The sequence below is a fragment of the Pan paniscus genome, chromosome 15 (assembly GCF_029289425.2).
Source record: "Pan paniscus chromosome 15, NHGRI_mPanPan1-v2.0_pri, whole genome shotgun sequence".
NCBI classification, from domain to species: domain Eukaryota; kingdom Metazoa; phylum Chordata; class Mammalia; order Primates; family Hominidae; genus Pan; species Pan paniscus.
Genome location: NC_073264.2, coordinates 25,601,417 through 25,619,514, shown reverse-complemented (window position 1 = coordinate 25,619,514; position 18,098 = coordinate 25,601,417). Strand labels below are relative to the sequence as shown.

Below are 18,098 nucleotides of genomic sequence, written 5' to 3'. Positions count from 1 at the left end.
CACACACGTCCGGACAGCCAGGGCCCTGCCCCTTCCCGTATCCGCAGTGATGCACAAATCCGCAGCCCCTGCACAAAGCCCTCTGGCTGACCTGCCTGGAAGTTTGATATCCACTGGTGTGTCTACTGAGGGTGTTGGAGGTGGGGCACCTGCCCCCACCCCCGGGCAGGTTCTGGTGCTTGGAGCTGGACAAGAAAAGGCAGTGTGGGTGTGGAGGGCTCCCTGCCAGTTCCTGGGGCCTCTCTGTCCCCACTCCCCATGGCACCTCCCTGCCTGATGCATCACCAAACAGCCCCTCCTGGATTCTGTTTCCTTGTGTCTTCTTGTCAGCCTGTTTTTACTCTCTTCTGCTAGGCGGCCCATGGGCAGAGCTGGGACACTAGTGGGAAGGAAGGAAAGAAGGAAGAAGCCCCTGGCTGACGGGCCCAAGGACAAGACCCAAGGAGAGCCTCCCTGAAGATGCCTAGCCTCCTCCTCTCTACCTTGGGATCGCCTTGGTGCCATCCTCAGTGTTTCCCCAGTGTCGGGGTGGAGTAAGGATGCACACAGCACAGGTGCCTGAGCCGGTTGGTCTGGATTCCCAGGAAGAATTCCAGGTTGGAGAAAAGGGAATCCTCGAGTCCAACTGAGCAGAGACTCCTCTCAGTGAGAGAAAGGTACTCTGTACCCCTGGAAGGGGGACTCAGTTCCCACCCAAGCCTGAGTGGAAAGGCCTAAACATCCCCTAACCCCCCAGGCTACAGCGGGGGTGGGGGACGTGAAATGAGATTGCTCCTACTCTGATCTCCCTAATCCCAAACTTGAGGGCAGCTCACTCATGCCTGGGGCTGTAGAGCAGCTGAGAAAGAAGGGACAGACTTGGGGGTGGAGGGAGTCAGAATATCTGGTAGAGCCAGCAGGTCAGGGGTTAGCTGGTGGAGCCAGTCTGAGGGCCTGGCTGCTGATGTCACCAGTCTGCAACCTGGGATCCCAGGACCTCCCTGGGCAGGATGAGTTCCAGGACCAGGCCCCTGGGCCAATTTCATACGGCTGAGCCTGGCTTGGGCTGCACGGAGCTCGGCAGCAGGAGCCTGTGAGAGCAGAGGTAGGCAGCCTAAGCTTGGGACCAGAAGGTCGGCCAGACAGGGCTGTGGGTGGAAGGGCCTGCCTGCCCCACTGCCCTTGCAGCTTCTTCATCCGGGAGAAGGGGCTCCTCACATGCCCAGTCTGGCAGGAATCAGCCTGGTGCCAGGGGCCATCACAGCGGTGGCTCCCACCAAAGCCCAGCCTAAGCCCCCAGACCTCACCCCTGCTCCCTCCCTAGCATCTTCTCCCCATTTCCCGCCCAGAGGCCTGGCCTCTTCTCTCCGCCCCCTACAGCAGTTTGGCCACTCCCTCCCACATAAGTCACTTACCAGGCCTGTCCCTGCGGCATCCAGTCTGTGGGTCCTGTCCCATCCATCCTGTCCTGTTCCATCTCAGCCCCAGGACTCAGTACTGCAGTTGCCAACACTGCTGCCAGGTGAGGGGCTCCCACGGGTACTGTGGTGCCGAGTCCAGGCAGCCCACACTATCAGAGGCCGTGCCTGGATCCAGCAAGGTGGGGTGTGGGCCAGCTGTGTACCTGTCAGCCCCAGCTAGGCTGTTCCCAACACCAAGACTCTGCTTTCCCTGGGCACAGGCTCCGGGCACCTGCCATGCCCTACCCCTCCTGGCAGCCCCAAGTGGGGTCTTCCCTGACTTGGGAATGCCAAGGACCACAGGCCCCGGGGCCACTTGTCTGTCTTGTGAGGAACCTTGAGTTGGGGGATTTCTGCTAAGAAATGAGTTCTAGAAGCTGTCAGTGTTGTGCACCTCTAGACTGCAGAGCTAGCAGGTGGACGGACCAGGCCCAGGGATGCTGGAGCACTCTGATGTGTGTGCAGCTGGGTCTTGAGGCTGGGACAAGTGTCCATGCAGGGAACTATGTGGATTTCCTGGGATGGATCGTTGAGTGGGTTTCTTCATTGGGCAGTTTTTCGGATGTTGTTTGGTGGGGGTGAGGGGAAGGCTTTTCTCTGCAGCATGAGAAGCTTCTCTGGGTGAGTCTGAATGGTCTTCGTGGAAGGTCTCTGGATGTGTCTGGAGAATCTCTGGGCCAAGGTGGGACTGTTTCGGTCATCGGGTGGGACTGAATCAGCTGTCTGGATGGAGGGTTTCTGGGTCAACTGGCTGGGACTACGTGGGTTAAGGAGCCGCCCTGCCTCTTCCTAACAGGCATGATGGATGGGCCACGTTCCGATGTGGGCCGTTGGGGTGGCAACCCCTTGCAGCCCCCTACCACGCCATCTCCAGAGCCAGAGCCAGAGCCAGACGGACGCTCTCGCAGAGGAGGAGGAGGCCGTTCCTTCTGGGCTCGCTGCTGTGGCTGCTGTTCATGCCGAAATGCGGCAGATGACGACTGGGGACCTGAACCCTCTGACTCCAGGGGTCGAGGGTCCAGCTCTGGCACTCGAAGACCTGGCTCCCGGGGCTCAGACTCCCGCCGGCCTGTATCCCGGGGCAGCGGTGTCAATGCAGCTGGAGATGGCACCATCCGAGGTGAGGCCGGTCTGTCCTCCTCAGCTGAGAGCTGAAAGGCTTTAATGGGACCAGAGACTTAGCCTGGCATTTCTGGGGGGGATAGGAGGCTAATGATGAGGGCCTGGGCTCCTCATGGGGCTTTACTGACACGGAGCTGTGTCCTTGCAGAGGGCATGCTAGTAGTGAACGGTGTGGACTTGCTGAGCTCGCGCTCGGACCAGAACCGCCGAGAGCACCACACAGACGAGTATGAGTACGACGAGCTGATAGTGCGCCGCGGGCAGCCTTTCCATATGCTCCTCCTCCTGTCCCGGACCTATGAATCCTCTGATCACATCACCCTTGAGTTACTCATCGGTCAGTGGGGCTTGGATTGGGACGGATGAAGGCCCTGTGTTTGGTGGGGAGAGGCTGGCATTAGGGTTAGAGAGGTCTTTAGGCTCTTCCCTGCCCCACTCCTCACCTCTGCCAGATAAGGCAGGTGCAAGTGTGTGGGTGTGCCCCTGGGGGTGTGTCTCAGAGAGGGTCTTGGTGTTGCAGTTTTTCCCAAGCCCATCCTCCTCAAGCCTCCTGGGGCATCGGTCTCAGAGTACTCCTCTTCAGGGCCTGCCTCGGTGCCTCCTTCGGCATTGCTGCTCTGTCCTTTCTGCATCTGTTCTCATTCCCCAGGATGTGGCTGGTTCTCTCTTCTATCTCTCTCTCTCCCTCTTGCCTTCCATGTCCCCCATCTCTGCCAATTCTGTCTCTCTCTGTCTCTGTCCCTCTGTCCCCATGACCCAAGGCAGGTGCCTCCCTCACCGCGTTGCTTGGTGTAGCTTGACTTCTCAGGCTGGTGATTATGCTGCTGCCTGGGGCAGGTGACTCCTTTTACCCTTTGATTAGGGCCTAACCTTGCCCACCTCATCCTTTAATTTCCCAGGAACCCCTACCACCTCCACCAGGGATGCCCTGGGCTCTGGAAGCTGCAGCCCCAGGAAGCAGGCAGGGTTGGCCTTCAGGATCAGGACTGCCCTTTCATACGGGGCAGGTGGATCTGCCCCTCCAGCCCAGGCACTGTGATAGTCAGGCAGGCAGAAGGTGACAGGAGCCCTCGTCTCTCCTCCCCACCTCAGAGTTCAGTGTCAGGGGAACAGGTTTGGGATGTTGGACTGCGGCCCTGCCCTAACATGTGGGCAAGCATTGGGTGGAGACAGAGCTGCTCTAAGGGAGACCGTCAGAGAATAAGGTGATGGCCCAACGTAGGGACATACACAGTGGCTCATACACATTGTGGGTGGGGCCGGGAGAAGTCCCAGGCTCCATCCCCTCTCCTCAGGCCTTGCCAGCTAATTGCTGATTTCCTACTCTAGGAAACAACCCCGAGGTGGGCAAGGGCACGCACGTGATCATCCCAGTGGGCAAGGGGGGCAGTGGAGGCTGGAAAGCCCAGGTGGTCAAGGCCAGTGGGCAGAATCTGAACCTGCAGGTCCACACTTCCCCCAACGCCATCATTGGCAAGTTTCAGTTCACAGTCCGCACACAATCAGACGCTGGGGAGTTCCAGTTGCCCTTTGACCCCCGCAATGAGATCTACATCCTCTTCAACCCCTGGTGCCCAGGTGAGCAGCTGGGGTCTGGAGCAGAGGGTAGATGGGAGGGAAAGACAGGGAAGGGCTTCCTGCCCTCGGATGTGCCTAGGTGCCTGACCCCAGGAGAAGCCAGCCTCCCATTGGGCAGATGAGAGGACCGAGGCCTGGTGCAGAAAGGTGGCCAGCCCAGGGTCACACAGCCAGCCACACCTCTCCTGGCAAAGGCCCCTGGCTACAGCCAATCTCCTCCACCATCTGTCATGCTCCCCATGTCCTCCCACAGCAGTCCTGTCAGGCTAGGGGCATCCCCGCATTTTCTTCTGTGGACATGAGTCCTGCAGAACTGGCCAGAAGTAGGTGAGGCCCAGGGAGAGAACTGGAGGGAACCAGTTTTGTGTGTTCTGGGGACACAGAGGACATTGTGTACGTGGACCATGAGGATTGGCGGCAGGAGTATGTTCTTAATGAGTCTGGGAGAATTTACTATGGGACGGAAGCACAGATTGGTGAGCGGACCTGGAACTACGGCCAGGTATGGTGCAGCTGGCCAGGGTCACATACGCCCAGAGGAGCTGGGGTGGGTGTGGGGGCTGGGGTATTGGAGCAGGGTGCTGGCCTAGGGTTCAGGCTGTCACCTCTGCCCTCCATCCCTCCTTCCAGTTTGACCACGGGGTGCTGGATGCCTGCTTATACATCCTGGACCGGCGGGGGATGCCATATGGAGGCCGTGGAGACCCAGTCAGTGTCTCCCGGGTCATCTCTGCCATGGTGAGCACCCTCACATCTCTGAGTCCTACTGTGTGTTTGCCTGCTGCCTCGCCACACCCCCACCCTCATCCTGCCCTTTCTGGATTCCTCAAGAACCCCCAGCCCTGTCCCTGCCCTCGTAAAGGATACTTCAGGAAGGGGTCTCCCTCCTCTCCCTTGCCTGCCCCCCACCCCACCTTTCCTGGCTCCTGTCCCAGCTCCTGTGGAATGTAGGGCCAAACCCAAAACTTGGCACACCCAGGATTCACATTCCTGTGTCAGAGCCTGGGTGGGAGGGGGGCAGATGGCTGAGGGAAGGGCTGGGTGGAGCTCAGGCTGATGTCTGGATCCTGAGGCATTTAGGGGTAAGGGGTGGTTGCAGGATCGGGGCCGGGCTGGTCCCCACGGACCACATGGCAGGTCCTGAGCCCCTCCTCCACCTCAGCCCCATCTCATCCTGTCCTGGGCAGGTGAACTCCCTGGATGACAATGGAGTCCTGATTGGGAACTGGTCTGGTGATTACTCCCGAGGCACCAACCCATCAGCGTGGGTGGGCAGCGTGGAGATCCTGCTTAGCTACCTACGCACGGGATATTCCGTCCCCTATGGCCAGTGCTGGGTCTTTGCTGGCGTGACCACCACAGGTAGTGGAGGGACTGGGACAGGAGTGGCCCAGGCCCTACAGGGAGAAGGGAGGAAAGCCAGGCTTACCCAGCCCTGCCCAGCTGTGGCTACAGTGCAGGGTGCAGGCGGGGGTGGGTAATAGGCTGGCCTTAATTATCATTAATTAGTGTTAACAACAGAGAGAGGCCTAAGGGAAAGGAGGGAGAAGGGACAGGCAAGGACTGAGCCAGGCAGGTGGCCTAGCTTCCGCTGACCCCAAGTGCTCTGTAGCCCAAAGGCCTTGTAGCGCCTGTGACCCTGACCCTGGCAGTCTATGCCCAGCTTGGCAATCCTAGTTGCCCTTCTCCCCCTGATACTCCTGACACGATGCCTCACTTGCCCCCAACCCATGCCTTGAACCCCAACCTTCGCTCTTCCACAGTGCTGCGCTGCCTGGGTCTGGCCACCCGTACTGTCACCAACTTCAACTCCGCCCACGACACAGACACATCCCTTACCATGGACATCTACTTCGACGAGAACATGAAGCCCCTGGAGCACCTGAACCATGATTCTGTCTGGTGAGCTGGGGTGGACTGCCCATCTGTGCTGAAGAATGGTGACCTGAGCTTTGGAGGTGGAGTGTGGGCAGGGCTGGGGAGGCTGGGGAAACTGTGGACTCCTGACCCTGGGGCTCAGACCCAGCCCCTCCTCCATGTCCATCCAGGAACTTCCATGTGTGGAACGACTGCTGGATGAAGAGGCCGGATCTGCCCTCGGGCTTTGATGGGTGGCAGGTGGTGGATGCCACGCCCCAAGAGACTAGCAGTGGTAAGCTGGGCCCCCCACTCCCCACCATGCCCCTGCTTATCTCCGCCACCTGAGTAACACAGTCCAGAGTGTCAGTGCTGGGCCGGGCCGGAGAGCCAAGCCCTGTAACCCCACGGCTTCTTAAACGGGTTTATCAGCTGAACCACCACGTGGACGTTAGTTTATTTTTACCATTCTATATAACTCTCTATTTGCCTACATTTCACTTATTTATAATGGTTAATATACAAGGGAGGTTCAAAATTCAAAAGCTGGAAGAGTATTCAGAGAAAGAATTCATATTCACTATTCTTACTTGCTTTTTAACTTACATATCCTGGAGATAATTAACTGAAGGACCCTTTTAAAGTCATTTTTATAAGTAATACATGCTTGGAAGGAAAAAAAAGTATAGAATGGAACAACACAAAATGTAAAGCTTCCCTATTCTCTCTCAGGAGGTATTTGGGTTTTTTTTTAAAAAAATATTTTTAAAGTAAATTTCTAGGTTCTACTCCAAACCTGATACATTAGACTTTCCAAGGATAGATGCTAACAATGTATATTTTTGAAAGTTCTTCTGGTGATTCTGACGATCAGCCGGATTTTTTGACCCACTCCAAAGGGTGGCCAGAGAGATGGAGTGACCTCCTCTGGGGCACAGAGTGGTAGGTCAGCGACAGAGCAAGTCCAGTCCTTTTAAGCACATACTCTCGCTTTCACCGAGTTCCTTCCTGTCTGTTCCATTGCTCACTGTGAGTTATATATACAGCATAGAAAAAAATCAGGGCTCAGATAGGTTCAAAGAAGAAAATAGCCCTTATGGCCCTGCCTTCATATATAATTACTGTTAATATAACCAACGGGTCTCTTTTCTGTGTCCACATACATGTGTTTCTGCAGAAATTAGAACTACCATACACTCTGTTCTCAAACAAACCCCCACCCCTTCTTACCGTGATACCCCAGCCCCAGGCCACCAGGTCTGCCCTGCCAGCTACCTTCTGTCCAGCCTCTCCCTTACCCCAGGTGAGAGAGTCCTCCCTAGCCTACATTCCTCCCCTGGCCTCTTCCCAGTGCCCTCCCTCTCACTCAGATATGTGAACACAGCCCCATGAGCTGTGCAACCCGGTGATGCCTGTGCTGCTGAAACAGCCTGGCCCAGACGCTGGCAGATCTGAGCTCTGGCCCCCAACTCTGGGAAGTGGTGGGGTGGACATCAGGCAGGGGGCTCAGGGCCAGCCAGACTGGGGCTTGATCCCAGCCTGATCACTTCTCAGATGTATGCTCTTGGGCAAGCACCTCGAACTTTTAGGCTTTGGTGGTTTGGATGTAATTTGGGGTAATAGATACCATATAGGGTGATTGGGAGGATTAAATGAGAAATTCTGTATCTGAAGGGACCAGCAGCATGCCGGGAGTGTAGCAGCTACTCAAAAAGTCTGAGCTCCTTTCATTCTCCCTGCACCACCTGTCTTGTGAGATCCTGGCATGAACTTCGCCTTGCTGTTTCCCCGTCTGTAAAGGAGTGTGTAGTGTTATGTGTTGTCTAAGATTCTTTGCGGTTGGATGGTACTCACTTACCACTCTGTCCTCTCCTGCCAGGCCTCCTCCTGTCAGCCTATCTCTTCTAGACAGCCTCCTGAGTATGATAAGGGCAGACTCTATTTCCCACCAGCTCCCCCCAGAAGAGAGGGCAGCAGGCTGCAGAGCTGAGGGTTGTTCTGCATCTCTCTGGAATGGTGGTGGCGGTGGTGTCCTTGCTCTCCCAGCCAGCAGGCAGGGCCACTGTGGACTCTGGGTTGGTTATGATAAAGGATGGGGCATCCTGTCCTCTGGGGGTCACAGATGGTGGACATCCAGTGTCAGCCAGCCATGAAAGAGTATGTCACGGACTTGGTTATCAGGCAGGCTGGTCCGCACATCTGTACCCTGCCCCCGTCCTCCAGCAGAGCAGCCTGGGCTGAGGAAAGCAGATTGAGAGCCAAATGGAGCCGCTCTCTCTTTGTTTTCCATACCTGTGTTGCACTGGCTGTCAACTGACCCCCAAGTGTTTGGGTCAGGGCTGATGACCTTGTTCCAGAGGCCACCAGGCAGTGGGACCGGGCCTGAGTGGGTGGGGCTGGGGCCCTGTGTGGACCTTACCCAGGGTCTGAAGAGCCCTCTCCGCCTTCTCAGATCTCTTGCCTCTGTCCCGCCTCACTCTCTAGGCATCTTCTGCTGCGGCCCCTGCTCTGTGGAGTCCATCAAGAATGGCCTGGTCTACATGAAGTACGACACGCCTTTCATTTTTGCTGAGGTGAGGGCTGGGCTCCAGGTGCCTTCTTGGGCTTCAGTCATGGGTTCTCTGGTCCCAACTTCACCGCTGACTGACCAGCTCTGCGACCCGGGGCAAGTCACTCATTATACAAGTCAGTTTCCTCACCCGTAAAAGGGGATAATCAAGGCTGCCTTGCTTCCTGTACTCGGGATCAAAAGAGATAATGGGTATGAAACTGCTTCACTAGTCGTAAAGTCAGCCATTGAGCGTGATGGATTACTGTTATTGCCAAAGTGCTCTGCGAGGAGCCTCCCAGACCAGCTTCTTCCCTGCACTCTGGCCTTGTCTGGCTCGTCTTGGAAAGTCTCCCCTTGGGCTCTGCCAGGAAGCTCCCACCCTTGGGACCAAGCCCTGTCCCATAGCTCCTGGGATCAGGGGAAGGAGGCCGGGAGTCAGGCCACCCTCAGACCCTCTGGCTCACTCATTCCTGCTCACCCCCACCCCCCACAGGTGAATAGTGACAAGGTGTATTGGCAGCGGCAGGACGATGGCAGCTTCAAGATTGTTTATGTGGAGGAGAAGGCCATCGGCACACTCATTGTCACAAAGGCCATCAGCTCCAACATGCGGGAGGACATCACCTACCTCTATAAGCACCCAGAAGGTACCATTCCCCCAACCCAGCCAGCTCTGGGCCTCACAACAAGTGTTCCTGCCAAGTGCTTGGCCACCCAAGTGGGAATTGGAACCTCACCCTTGACCCTCAACCCCCAGGCTCAGACGCAGAGCGGAAGGCAGTAGAGACAGCAGCAGCCCACGGCAGCAAACCCAATGTGTATGCCAACCGGGGCTCAGCGGAGGATGTGGCCATGCAGGTGGAGGCACAGGACGCGGTGATGGGGCAGGATCTGATGGTCTCTGTGATGCTGACCAATCACAGCAGCAGCCGCCGCACAGTGAAACTGCACCTCTACCTCTCAGTCACCTTCTATACTGGTGTCAGTGGTACCATCTTCAAGGAGACCAAGAAAGAAGTGGAGCTGGCACCAGGGGCCTGTAAGTGCTCCTTACCCAGCCCTGCCCCCTGGATGGCTGGGCACCTCAGGGCTGTGGACATGGAGACCCCAAGAGCATGGGGAGTCCCTGGGGGAAGCCGCATGTAGGGAAGCAGGCCTCAGTGACGCCATGCCTCTTCTCCACAGCGGACCGTGTGACCATGCCAGTGGCCTACAAGGAATACCGGCCCCATCTTGTGGACCAGGGGGCCATGCTGCTCAATGTCTCAGGCCACGTCAAGGAGAGCGGGCAGGTGCTGGCCAAGCAGCACACCTTCCGTCTGCGCACCCCAGACCTCTCCCTCACGGTGAATGCAGTTTGCTGGGGCATGAGGGGTGGTCAGAGAGTGAAGGCCAGGGGATAAGGACATCAGAGGTGGGCGCTAAGCCAGCAGCAGGCTGGCCTGATGAGCCTTTGTAGGAGAAGGTCAAGGACCGGCTCTGGGGCCTCAGTTTCCTCATCTGTAGCATGGGATCTTATGTCTCTGGTTCTGTGACAGCCTTTATTGAGGAATAGGTTGGAGTTTCTTCTCTAACTTCTGGGGAGTCTTCTCTCAGGAGGATAAATGTGGGACTCGGGGAGGTTTTGCTTCTAAGCAGCTTCCCCTCTCTGGTGCAGTGTACGGTCCCCGTGTGTTTGGCCAGGGTCTCTGATGTGGGGGATGGGCCTCTTTTTCTCTCAGTTACTGGGAGCAGCAGTGGTTGGCCAGGAGTGTGAAGTACAGATTGTCTTCAAGAACCCCCTTCCCGTCACCCTCACCAATGTCGTCTTCCGGCTCGAAGGCTCTGGGTTACAGAGGCCCAAGATCCTCAACGTTGGGTGAGTCTGGCCTCTCCCCCTACCCCTGCTTCCACTCTGGCCTTCCCCACAGGCTGCCCTGGCTCCCAGCTTTGCTTCCTCTCTGTCTGGACAAGTATGTTCTGTCAGGACCCAACCAAGCAGGTTGGGGCCAGCTAGCAATACCTCCCGACCCAGCTCAGTCCCACCAGCCTTTAGGGAGACCTCTTGGGCACCTGGTGCTACGCCGTGTCCTTGCCCTGCCTCACTATCTAATTAGGGAGCAGAAGGCCCACATAGGAATCATTAGTAACTCATTGCTAATATTTGCCCAGCACTGAAGAATTGACCAGGCCCTTTCAGGAATATTATCTCCTTTGGACACAAAAACTCTTTAAAGTACATTAGAAGGCCAGGTGTGGTGGCTCACACCTGTAATCCCAGCACTTTGACAGGCCAAGGTGAGTGGATCACTTGAGCCCAGGAGTTGGAGACCAGCCTGGGCAACATGATGAAACCCTGTTTCTACAAAAAATTTTTTAAAAATTAACCAGGTTTGGTGCTGTGCGCCTGTTGTCCCAGCTACTTGGGAGTCTAAGGTGGGAGGATCACCTGAGCCTGGAGAGGTTGAGGCTGAAGTGAGCCATGTTTGTGCCACTGCACTCCAGCCTGGGCGACAGAATGAGACCCCGTGTCTCTCTCTCTCTCTCTGTCACACACACACAGACACACACACACACACAGAGACACACACACACAAGCGAAGTTTTGGAATCCTAACGATACGGGTTCAGCTCTAGCACTTACTGGCTATATGCCCTTGGGCAAGCGACTTCTCTCCTTCAAGCCTCAGTGTTCTCACCTGTAAAGCAGGGATAGCAATAGCCCCTGGACCTACGGTTGTTTAGTGCACTGCTTGGCACAAAGTTAGTGCTCCATTGGTAGTTGTTATTTTTATTATTGCCATTATCACCCCCACTTACAGATGGGGAAGCTGGCGGTCACGTCTCATATGGTCTCACAGCTCGCAGGGGGCAAACTCTGCTCTTCCCACTGTGGTGCATACCATGCACAGGCTCTCAAACTCATTGTTTGTTTTGTGCCATGAGGGCCAAGTAGCAGTTCCAGAGGAGAGAACTCCATCCCTCAGGCCCTTACCCAGCCCGTCTGGGCCTGATCCTGGGCTGGGCAAGCCCCTGGGTGTAGTGAGGGCACACACATGCTGTGTTCCTGGGCCTGCGGCTGTCATCTTTGATACAGACTCACACGTGCTGCCCCTTCCCCGCCTAGGAAAAGCACGGAGGGAAAGCAGAGCAGGCCAGAGCCTGGCCTTCTAGATCAGCCTTCTGGGACAGGGGCAGGCTTCGTCTTCAGACAGCGAGCTCCTGAGAAAGAACAATGGCTTGGGGTGGGGAAACTGAGGGGAGGAAGCAGAGGACCCCCTGCCCACCTGCCCACCCCTCCCTCACACACAGCAGCTCTCCTGGTGGTGGCCGCCACCTTCGCCATTAGGCCAAAGCTGAGAAGGCAGCTATGTTGATCATTGCCCCAGCCTGGGCCCCTGGGAATGCTATGATGTGTCACAAAGTAGGGCTTTCCTCATGTCACCATACCACGGTCTCTGGCAGCTCAGTGAACAGAGCCTGAACCCCCTGGGTAGCCTGCTCTGCTAGTCTTGCCCAGCAGGCATCTCTTACCCACACCCCCACCATGGTGGGGGGAGGTTCCTCGTCCTAAGGGATCCGCAGAGCTGGACTTGCCTCAGCAGCCCCACCAGGCGTTTGCTTCTTGACCCTGCCTGGAAATAAGGAAAGGGCCACTGTGCTGAGTGTTGGGGGACCTGTTCCCTGTCTTTAGCTGTAGGGTTTATGTGAGGCTCCCTACAGTAAAAGACAGGGTTGGATGATGGTTTCTTAAGGCAGATCCTCCCTGGACAGTCTGTGGCTCCTTAGCTGCTGTGAGCCCAGACCAGAGCCTCCAGTACAATTGGGAGCCTCCAGGGGGACATCTCTGAGCTGTTGGTTCAGGTACCTAAGATTCCAAGATGGGTGTACTTTGCCTCTCATTTGCACATCAGAGGCTGTGGCATGGAACCCCATTATAGCATAAGGTGTGCCACCCCCCTGTGGTGACTGGCCACTTAATAAACATTCCAGAACTCACTCCTCCAGATGGCTGTTGTCACCACCAAAAGCAGTCACCAGGGAGGCTGGAAGTCTGTTCCAAACCCTTCCTGGGAATTTCCCTCAGAGTCTGAATCATATTCTCTGGAATGTCCTCAGAGTGGTCAGTCTGCCTTCTTAGGGGTAGATTTGACTTTGCAGAGAAACCTGAAGTCATCAAGAGTTAAGACTAATTAATAAGACAAGCGAACAAGTGGGTAACTGCCCTTTTCCATCAGAACCGAGGCATGCTGTGGAAGGAAGGACAGGCTGACCGTTGCGTCACTGAGCACACGTGTGTGTGTATGGTTTAAATGGCTCTGAAGAAGAGTCCAGGAGGAGTTTTAAACATGTTTCAAGCCCAGGCAATACGACTGAACAAGTACACAATTGGACAATGCTCGTTTCGATGTCTAAGTTCTGGTGTCCTTGTTGGGGAGTTGGTTTCATGACCCACACTCAGTTCCAGGAACATCCCAGCTTTAGCAGATGGCTTGTACTCAGCTTCAGCTCACAAAAGAGGTGTGGTGAAGTCCCCACCTCACAATGAGACCAGGGGAGGGAGAGATCTTGACATTTCCACCTAGAAAACAGTTTCTCTTGAAAATAATCCATTACTGCAATGTAAAGGTTACTTTCTGAAATATTATAGTTCAATTATGGTATAGAGTAAATAGACTTCTGAGGGCTGGTCTGAGCTTGAACAACGTTGAATCTTGTATCTATGAAACGTTAGCAAAAATTAAGAGTGCAAATTTGTGAGCAGTCAGGACATAGCCTAGCCATTAAGTTATAGACTTAATTTATAGACTTCCTATCATACTACATTCTATTATATATCCCTGCCTCCCTCCTTCAGGGAGCTCAGAAACACCTTCAAGATAATCAGATCCCACTCCTCCTTTTACTTTCACTTCCATTTTATGACCCAGAAAGTGAGGAACAGAGAAGTTAAATAGCTTCTCCTAAGCCTCACAGCTAACAAGTGGTAGAAAAGGGAGTAGAGTGGTCCAGGGAAACCCCTCAGAACCAGGCTCCAAGCCAAATGCTTTGCCCTGAAAAGAACTCATCCTTGGAGTTAGGGATGTTGGCTCATTCTCTTAGAGGACAATAGTTAATGCACAGGTTCTATGTCTGGAAAGGGTCCCCAGCGGCAGGCTTGGGTTGAATAGGGCACCAGAGGTAAGGTTTAGGCAAAGGCAGGAAGGACAAATTCCCACAGGCACGAGCAAATGCAATATAAATGCAGTCATGTTCAGTGTATAAAATGAAACGTGCAGATTGCTGGAGGAGCTCAGAGAAGGGTGAGTTTCCTTTTCCTAGAGGCAGGAGGTGCTCAGGGGAGCCGTCACTGAGGAAGTGGTGTGCCAGGCCTTGGAGGAAAAGTAGGCCTTCACAAGGACACCCAGGGTGGGGAGGCAGAGCTGGGTGCTCATTCCACACAAGGCAAGGGCTGCAAAGCGTGACTGTGGAGGTGAGTCTGGGGAAGAAGGCATTCGGTAGGGCTGCTCAGCAGGAGGAATGATGGGGGGTGATGAGGCTGTGCAAGTAGCAGGGACTGAGTCAGAGTGGGCCTGTGTGTCAAGTTAGAGAGCCAGGATCTTGTGCCACAAGCACCAAAGGAGCACTAAATCCTTGAAGGATTTAGTTCACCTCTGAGTGGTTAGCAGAACAGAATACAAAAGTGGGATGGGAGGCAAGGAGTCCCGTTAGAGGACTAGTGAAATCATGATTCCCAGGGGAGGTCTGGGAATCAACTTTTCAGAGGCCCATGTGGAAAGGAGAAAATGAAAACACTGGTTGTGTGTGTGTGTGTGTGTGTGTTTGTCCACCCACCTCTCTCTCTGTCTCACACACACACACAGACATAAGGGTTTATGTCCATTTAAAGATGTCTGTTGTCTGTTCTTGGGAAGGATTTTCCTTTTTTTTCAAAGATAACATCCTTCTAATGTTTTGGTGTGTGAAAATGCTCCTTTCTCTTTGGAACGACGATCATAGCAGAGAGTAATTACTTTTCTTCAACCTATGCTCTTGTCAAAACTGAAAGTATTTGAAAATATTGTGTTGGGCCCCCAAAGTCTCATTTTGAAGTTTTCTTGGTTTTGGAAACCCCAGGTGAGATGAGGATGTTCTGTCTGGGGCAGGAGCAGTGGTGATGGAGGGGATGGCATGAGAGGCCTCTGCGGTGGCATCAGCAGTCTTTGTCCAGGTGGATGTGGGAGCAGGGAGGGAGGAGTCCCAGACGATGGGGAGAGTTCCAGCACAGGCAGCTGGTGGGTGGCTGCTGAGCTGGCTATGCAGAGGCGCCCTGGGGCTCCTGGTCTTGGGTGTGGAAATTTCAGGTAAGCCTGGAATTGTCTGAATGGGTCCACCTCCTGCTTCTTCCTCCTGACTGCCCTGGATCAGCTCTTACTCCCCACTCCACCCCCAATTACTCCAGGCCCATGACCTTGTCTCTGCCCACAGGGACATTGGAGGCAATGAAACAGTGACACTGCGCCAGTCGTTTGTGCCTGTGCGACCAGGCCCCCGCCAGCTCATTGCCAGCTTGGACAGCCCACAGCTCTCCCAGGTGCACGGTGTCATCCAGGTGGATGTGGCCCCAGCCCCTGGGGACGGGGGCTTCTTCTCAGACGCTGGAGGTGACAGTCACTTAGGAGAGACCATCCCTATGGCATCTCGAGGTGGAGCTTAGCCCCGTGCCAGGAGCAATGGGACTGGAGTCAGATGAGCAAGGACATTGCCCCAAGATAGGGGCACACTACAGAGCAGCTCCCCAGGAGCTCAGGTGGGGAGTCCAGGGCTCCCGGAGAGGGAGTCAGTCTTCACTTGCACTGGGGGCACAGATGCTAATAAACTGTTTTTTAATGAAGCTGCTGCTCTGTCCATCTTTCAGTCCATGCCACACCAAGACGGATGGAGCCATGGTTTGTCCCAGGGCTGCACATGGCCTTCCTGTATCATCCACTGATAGGGGCTGGTGTCCCTCACCAGAGAGAGGGAACAAGGGAAGTTGAGGCTCAGAGAGACAGAGTCGATACTCTTTGTATAACTCTCTTCTACCTGGAAATTTTCCTGTGGGTGAGTTTTGGAGGATTTTGGCTTTGGTTTGAATGAAACTGTTCCCTTACCTCAGGGTTTTTCAAGTGTAGTCTCTAGACCACTTCTATTACAATCACTGAAATGTTTATTAATAATCCAGATAGATGGGCCCTACCATAGACTTCATGTGTCAGAATCCCTGTGGAAGAGGCCCAGAACAAACTCACCAAGAGTTTGACTCCTGTGCACACTGAAGATCAAGAACGATGCCCTTTCATTTTTCTTCTCAGCTGTTCTTTTTTCTGCATTCCCACTGCCTGCGTTCTTCTTGGGCTAGCAGTAGCCATGAGATCATGTACCTGATATTCTGGTCCTGAACGCATGTCTTCTTGAACCTTTAAGTTTAGAAGGCTTTCAAGACAAAGGGCTCATGGGGCAGGAAAAAGAGAGCTAAAATTGAGCTGTTCCTACTAGCTGTAAACACATGAACAAGGTTCACACCTTGAAGCATCAGTAGTGTAACATGCACAAGAAGAAACAAGCCCTTCCCTTAAGGTGCTCCTGTCCAGTGGGGGTGACAGACATGCAAACATTCTAAATACAGTAAATGCGTATGTCACACTTACCAGGAGCCAGGCTCCAAGCACTTTATGAATTCATTTAATCCTTACAATAACCTTATGAGATAGGTTCTGCATGGTAGTAGAGGGATGTTCAGGATGCTGAGGGGCCTAGAGAACTGTGATTCTGCCTGGGCTGATACAGAAAGTCTTCATGAAGGTGATTACCAGATGACCCATGAAAGATGAGAAAAAGTCAAGTCCAAGAGGCAAAGGACAGAGGAATCACCCAACACGTGTAAAGCACAGACATGTGAGACAGCACAGTATGTTTGGAAAATGCAGACAGCTGGATGAGGACTGGCATATGGGTGCATGATGAGTACAAAGTGGCAAAGGATGTGCATGAAGAGGTAAGCTTGGGCCAGTTCATTAAAAATCCTTTTGCCATATTTAGGAGTTTGGACTTTCTTCTGAAAGTAAGGGGGAGCTTTCAATTAGGGATGATATGATCAAGTTTTGCATTTCACATGATTCATAATGAAAGCAACATAGAAAAGAAATTAGAGGGGTTGGGCTGGAGGTAGGAAGATAGAGTCCTCTTGGGATGAGAGATAGGAGAACCTGAATTAGGGTAGAAGCAGTACGAATGAAAAAAAAAGGGTGGGTTTGAACGTTGTATAGGAAATAGAACTGATTAGACTTGATAACAGATTCAATTTGGAGAGGAGGGAGGGCAGAGATAAGGGTGGTGGCCTGAGTTTCTGACTCATGGGTGCCATGAAGAGAGGTGCCATGCACAGAAATTCGAAGCTCAGGAGGAAGACCATATTATAAAAGGGAAGATAGACCAGGCACGGTGGCTCACGCCTATAATCCCAGCACTTTGGGAGGCCAAGGCAGGTGGATCACAAGGTCAGGAGTTCGAGAGCAGCCTGGCCAATATGGTGAAACCCAGTCTCTACTAAGTAAACAAACACACACACACAAAAAATAGCCACGCATGGTGGCACATGCCTGTAATCCCAGCTACTCGAGAGGCTGAGACAGGAGAATTGCTTGAACCCGGGAGGTGGAGGTTGCACTCCAGCCTGGGCAACAGAGTGAGACTCCGTCTAAAAAAAAAAAATGAAGATAACGACCTCTGGTTTTTAGTCTGGCCTGTAACAAGCTTGGGAGTCCTCACTCCTATCCTCACAAAGAAAAATGCTGAACAAGCTTAAAGTCAGCAACTCTTGTTGGATCTATCAGAGAATTGAGGGCACAGGGCAAACTGCTGCCCCTAAAACTGGAGAGACAAAAAGGCAGATACAGAGAATCACAACTTAACAGCAGAAGCCCAGAAACAGAAACAGAAACAGAAACTTCTGGGGAGCCAGTACCAGGGTAGGAAAACTTAAAAGTGTAATTGACTCATAGCTGGAGGCTTAGGGTGGACAAATTTGAGAGCTAAAAAATCTATAGTGGCCAGGCATGGTGGCTCATGCCTGTAATCCCAGCACTTTGTGAGGCTGAGGCATGCAGATCACTGAGCTCAAGGGTTCGAGACCAGCTTGGGCAACATGGCAAAACCCCATCTCTACAAAAAAGACAAAAAGTAGCCGGGTGTGGTGGCATATGCCTGTAATGCCAGCTACTTGGGAGGCTGAGGTGGATCACCTGAGGCTGGGGAGGTTGAGGCTGCAGTAAGCCAAGATCACGACACTGCACTGCAGCCTGGGCGACAGAGTGAGACTGTCTCAAAAAAAAAAAAAAAAAAAAAAACATCTAGGGGTCCCATTCTTAGGGGGGACCCTACCCTTTTTTTGGTTTTTGTTTTTTATTTTTTGTTTCTTGTTTTTGTTTTGCCCAGGCTGGAATGCAGTGGTGCAATCACAGCTTACTGCAGCCTCCAACTCCTGGGCTCAAGCAATCCTCCTGCCTCAGCCCAACTAGCTAGGACTGCAGGTGTGTACCACCATGGCTGGC

The 18,098-nt window shown here is 53.8% G+C and overlaps 1 protein-coding gene across 1 annotated transcript; it reads left to right on the top strand.

The window, feature by feature from the left end:
* Positions 1-680: 680 nt before the first annotated feature.
* Positions 681-15,400, top strand: TGM1 (transglutaminase 1). Its single transcript, XM_008961262.5, has 15 exons — positions 681-1,501; positions 2,236-2,559; positions 2,710-2,898; positions 3,891-4,139; positions 4,523-4,641; positions 4,770-4,877; positions 5,327-5,501; positions 5,903-6,041; positions 6,188-6,291; positions 8,481-8,569; positions 9,041-9,194; positions 9,305-9,586; positions 9,733-9,893; positions 10,269-10,405; positions 14,995-15,400. The coding sequence occupies exons 1-15, from the start codon at positions 1,198-1,200 to the stop codon at positions 15,221-15,223; spliced, it is 2,763 nt and encodes a 920-aa protein (XP_008959510.3). The 5' UTR covers positions 681-1,197; the 3' UTR covers positions 15,224-15,400.
* The last annotated feature ends 2,698 nt before the right edge of the window (positions 15,401-18,098 follow it).

Bases quoted from the DNA above. Each gene is read 5' to 3' on its own strand.
- TGM1 (XM_008961262.5), top strand. From the start codon at position 1,198: ATGCCCAGTCTGGCAGGAATCAGCCTGGTGCCAGGGGCCATCACAGCG. The intron at 8,570-9,040 runs GTGAGGGCTGGG...CACCCCCCACAG, and splicing joins CGCCTTTCATTTTTGCTGAG to GTGAATAGTGACAAGGTGTA. The intron at 10,406-14,994 runs GTGAGTCTGGCC...CTCTGCCCACAG, and splicing joins CCCAAGATCCTCAACGTTGG to GGACATTGGAGGCAATGAAA.